This window comes from Castor canadensis, chromosome 11, assembly GCF_047511655.1.
Source record: "Castor canadensis chromosome 11, mCasCan1.hap1v2, whole genome shotgun sequence".
NCBI lineage: Eukaryota > Metazoa > Chordata > Mammalia > Rodentia > Castoridae > Castor > Castor canadensis.
Window position 1 is genome coordinate 8,987,466 of NC_133396.1, and position 4,718 is coordinate 8,992,183.

The 4,718-nt window shown below is 55.2% G+C and overlaps 1 protein-coding gene across 1 annotated transcript; it reads right to left on the bottom strand.

Annotated features, from left to right (window-relative positions):
- Positions 1-740: 740 nt before the first annotated feature.
- Positions 741-4,421, bottom strand: Sox9 (SRY-box transcription factor 9). Its single transcript, XM_020160984.2, has 3 exons — positions 3,856-4,421; positions 2,807-3,060; positions 741-2,240 (listed from the first exon to the last, which is right to left on the bottom strand). The coding sequence occupies exons 1-3, from the start codon at positions 4,284-4,286 to the stop codon at positions 1,393-1,395; spliced, it is 1,533 nt and encodes a 510-aa protein (XP_020016573.1). The 5' UTR covers positions 4,287-4,421; the 3' UTR covers positions 741-1,392.
- Positions 4,422-4,718: the final 297 nt, after the last annotated feature.

The window sequence follows — 4,718 nt, forward strand, 5'->3', positions numbered from 1 at the left end:
ACAACTTTCCAGTTTGTTTTCAACAATGACAACAAAGGAAAAAAAAAAGAACGGATAAAAAGGCATTTGTACAAATCTAGGACAAAGAATTCAAAGAACCTTGTTTTTAATAATAAAAAAAGATTAAAGAGATAAATAAAAAAAAAACTGGTTACAGTTAAGAACATAATTTAACAACCGATGACCCAACCCTTTGAGGAAGGCTCCAACAACCTATTTTAAAGACAGTAAATTAAAAAAAAAAAAAGGAAGTTTTTTTTTTGTTTGTAATTAAAACCTCTCCTTACAAAATAAATAATTTTAGCACGTGTAATGTCTTGAAGGTTAACTGCTGGTGTTGAGAGAGGCACAGGTGACATTCTGAGCAGGCAGACTCCAGCATCTGCTGTCCACATGGGGCCCAGGCAGGCAACCAGGGGGCAGTGGGCTCGGGCACTTACTGGCTGTTGAAACACCCCTAGACTTCCTCTCCCCTGCTTTGCTTGCAGTCTGCTTTCTGAAGACTGCAGCACAGAAGCAAAGGGAGGAGGACGGTGCACTGGTGTGCTTTTAAGGCTCAAGGCGTTTTCCTCTTGTTCAAAAAAAAAAAAACTATGAAAAAGCTTACCAAATGCTCCTCTAGGTTATTCCTTTACTCCCGTATTTGCAAGATAAGGCTTTTCGTTTTCTTTTCTTTCTTTTTTTTAAGGCAGCTCCTCCTTGCATCGGAAAGCCTGAGGAATTAAGCAAAGCTCACCCCCAAAACTGACCACAGAACACAATTCTGTTTTTCTTTTTTTTTTTATGTTAATATAGTAACACTTTTTTTTTCTTTTTTTTTATGGTAGGAGAAAGCAAATCTGTACAAAAATACTCTGGTTGCAAGAAAAGCTAGGGCACACTGTTCAACTAAGAGTAGTTTAGCTGTTGGAAAAATAAGAGCATTTAATTTTTTTTTATCTAAAAATATGTATAAATCCCCTCAAAATGGTAATGAATCATACACAGTACATACTAAAAATATTTAAAATAGAGAATATTCCTCACAGAGGACTTTTTTCTTTAATTACTGCTAAAAAATTATTACAAAGTCCAAACAGGCAGGAGGATTGACAAATTGATGGCACACTTCTCTACCATCCTCCTGCTTGCTCGGAAGAAGTCAAGTCCACGTTCTGGTGGATGCTTGCTGGTTCATCTGGCCAAGAGCGGCCTGGCCACTGATTTGCAACAAGTTGGCAAGGCGTTCGGATAGATGTCTTTGTCTTGGAATCTGAGTACGAGTTGCCTTTAGCTTACATGTCTTTGAAGAATAGGAACAAAAATGTCCAAAGGAAATTCTGGTTGGTTATTTATTTCTTCGGTTATTTTTAAGATCATCTCGGCCATCACTGCCCTTTGTTCAAGGTCTCCTTACGGTCTGGTGAGCTGTGTGTAGACGGGTTGCTCCCAGTGCTGAGGGCTGTGGGTCTGCGGGATGGAAGGAACCCCGGAGGTGTCAGCGATGGGGGTGTACATGGGGCGCTGGGCGGGGTTCATGTAGGTGAAGGTGGAGTAGAGACCAGAGCCCTGGCCCGCCGCGTGGCTGTAGTAGGAGCCGGAGTTCTGGTGGTCGGTGTAGTCGTACTGTGAGCGGGTGATGGGCGGGTAGGAGGGGCTGTAGTGCGGGAGGTTGAAGGGGCTGTAAGCGATCTGCTGGGGCGAGTGCTGCTGCTGCTCGCTGTAGTGGCTGGGGCTCAGCTGCTCCGTCTTGATGTGCGTTCGCTGGGACTGGCCTGGCTCGCTGCTCAGCGTGGTCAGCGTGTGTGCTTGCTGCTGCTGCGGGGGCGCTGCCTGCTGTTGCGGGGGCGCCTGCTGCTGCTGTTGCGGGGGCGCCTGTGGGGCTTGGGGGGCCTGCGGAGGCTGCTGCGGGGGCGGCGGCGGCGCCTGCTGCTTGGACATCCACACGTGGCCCGCGCTCCCAGGGGTTGCTGCGGTGCTGCTAATGCCATAGCTGCCGGTGTAGGAGACCTGGCCATGCGTGGCCGGCACCCCGGGGTGACCATTGGGCGGCAGGTACTGGTCGAATTCGTTGACGTCGAAGGTCTCAATGTTGGAGATGACGTCGCTGCTCAGCTCACCGATGTCCACGTCACGGAAGTCGATGGGGGGCTGTCGGCCCCCCTCTGGCAGAGGGCGCCCCTCTCTCTTCAGATCAGCCTTGCCCGCCTGTACATCGGTTTTGGGAGTGGTGGGTGGGGTCGGTGGGCCCTGGGACTGCCCTGCAGGCAATAAAAAAGAAAGCAGCACGGAAAATCAACAAGGGCTGTGCAAAGGCCCTGGGCTTATGATCCCTCCTGGGACACTCCCCTGTTGCTAAGGTGTTGTAATAAGGACCCCGCGCCCGCGCAGAAGGCGCGCTGCACCAGCGATAAGCCGCGCAATGATTAACTCGCCGGTACACACCCGGCTGCTTCCTTTTATCAGGGGAGGGTCTGAGGCCCCGAGGGTCCGGAAGACCAAATTGCTACTTGTAGAAGAGGGCTGTGTGTGCTTTTGGGGTGGGGGAGCAAAGAGACGAAGGAGTAAGTTTCGTCCAGCTGTAAAGGCATTTTACCACGCAATAAAAAATATCAGTCTTTTAGGAAGCAGGGGTTGAGTTGGGGGGGGTGTGTGTTTGGGTGCCTCCTGCGGCCCTGGACAGGGAGGGGGGCGGATTAGGCGCAGCGAGTAGGGTTTGTCTGCCCACCAGGAGCGCAAAGCCCCTAAACACTACCTCTTAGGTGGAGGAGTGGGGTGTGCCAGAAGGGTCGGGGTGACCTGGGCTAGAGGCCATTGCGGCACTTACCGGAGTGCTCGCCAGGGGAGTGCACCTCGCTCATGCCAGAGGAGGAGTGCGGCGAGTCGGCCTGCAGCGCCTTGAAGATGGCATTGGGAGAGATATGGGTCTGCTCTGTGGCCTCCTCGGCCTCCGCCTGCCCGTTCTTCACCGACTTCCTCCGCCTTGGCTGGTACTTGTAATCCGGGTGGTCCTTCTTGTGCTGCACGCGCAGCCGCTCCGCCTCCTCCACGAAAGGCCGCTTCTCGCTCTCGTTCAGCAGTCTGGGGGTGGGGGGACGCAGAGCACAAGAAGGAGGGGGTCAGTGCAACCCAGTGAGCTGTCAGCTCCCCCCCACCTCCCGCTTCGCTACATTCGCACACAACGCCCACCCTCCCTTCTCCCTGCTTTCCAGCACTTCTGCAGTGCATAACTTTTCTTAAAAGAAAAAAAAAAAAAAAAAAAAAAAGAGGCAGTTCTGGTAGTCCGACCTGAGCGGTCAATCGTCGCCCCGCCCCCGCCCCTTCCCTTCTATTTTGGAAACCCTGGAGATGAAAACAGCTCCCTGCTGCTGCAGCTCTAAACGCCTTTGCTACTGGAGTCGTTCCCCTCAACACCCTTTAAAAACTTTCCTAAGCTGCAAGAAGCTGCCGCCCCCTCCCCTACTTCTAGCCGCCTCCCTCCGCCCCCCACTTCTGCTGGGGTCCTCTTCTCCATCCCATCTTCTTGGGTGTACAGCTGCACGAGAGCGCGGTTCAAGGGAGGGAGAGGCAAACTTGCTCCCTCATCCCACCCCTATTCGCTCACTTCACGGCGACCAGGCTGGCACCCTCTCTTGTTTCCTACCAGTCTTCTCTTCTTCTGCCCCCCCACCTCACCCCCCCCTCCCGCCCCAAAGTACAATCCTAAGAAAGTTCTCAAACTCTGAGCCACTTACACCTCGCTTGGCCCGCCCGCCTGTTCGGGGATCGGCAACTCCCTGCCGCGGGGAGGGGAGGCGGGGCGGGGACAGTCAGCGCAGCGCGCGCCCCCAGCCACCGCGGAGCCCCCCCCAGCCGCGCCGCCCCGCCAGGTCTCACCTCCAGAGCTTGCCCAGGGTCTTGCTGAGCTCGGCGTTGTGCAGGTGCGGGTACTGATCGGCCAGCTTCCTGCGCGCCGCCTGCGCCCACACCATGAAGGCGTTCATGGGCCGCTTGACGTGCGGCTTGTTCTTGCTGGAGCCGTTGACGCGCACTGGCATGGGCACCAGCGTCCAGTCGTAGCCCTTGAGCACCTGGCTGACCGCCTCGCGGATGCACACGGGAAACTTGTCCTCCTCGCTCTCCTTCTTCAGGTCCGGCTCGCCTTTGGGGAACGTGTTCTCCTGGGGCCTCGTGTTCTCAGTGTCGGAGCCCGAGCCCGAGGGGCAGGGAGAGCCAGCCGAGTCCTCAGACATGGTGGGGCTGGGGGCGCCGGACAGGCCCTTCTCCTGCTCGTCGGTCATCTTCATGAAGGGGTCCAGGAGATTCATACGCGGACCCGGGGCAGGGGGCGGGTGGCCGGGAAAGGCGAGAAGCCGCGGCGGCTCGGGGACTCGAGGCGCGGGCTCCTCTTCCCTCGGCTGCCCGGACTCGGACGCGGAGCGAGCGGCTCCCGGGAAAGCTGGCGCGTCACCTGGCTGTGGCAGCGAGCACTCAGCAAGGCGCGCTGGGTGGCCGATCCTTAGCTGCTCGCTCCAAATGGGGAAGGCGAATAGGAAAGGAGAAGGAGGAGGGGAAGAAAGCAAAACTGGGGCACTTGCACTCCTCCTGCAAAGAAAAGTTCTCCGGAGTGAAACTGGCAAGTCGTAGCGCTACAGAAGTTTCCAGGCAGTTCGGAGCTCCGCTCTCGGCTCTTCAACTCCCAGCCCAGGGTCTCTTTAATAAATACTCCCCCTCACCTTAGAGACGCTTAACCAATCACA

Excerpts from the sequence above, each read along its gene's own strand:
- Sox9 (XM_020160984.2), bottom strand. The coding sequence starts at position 4,286 with ATGAATCTCCTGGACCCCTTCATGAAGATGACCGACGAGCAGGAGAAG. Across the intron at positions 3,061-3,855 it reads ACCCTGGGCAAGCTCTGGAG|ACTGCTGAACGAGAGCGAGA; the intron begins GTGAGACCTGGC and ends CCCCACCCCCAG. Across the intron at positions 2,241-2,806 it reads CTCCCCTGGCGAGCACTCCG|GGCAGTCCCAGGGCCCACCG; the intron begins GTAAGTGCCGCA and ends TATTGCCTGCAG.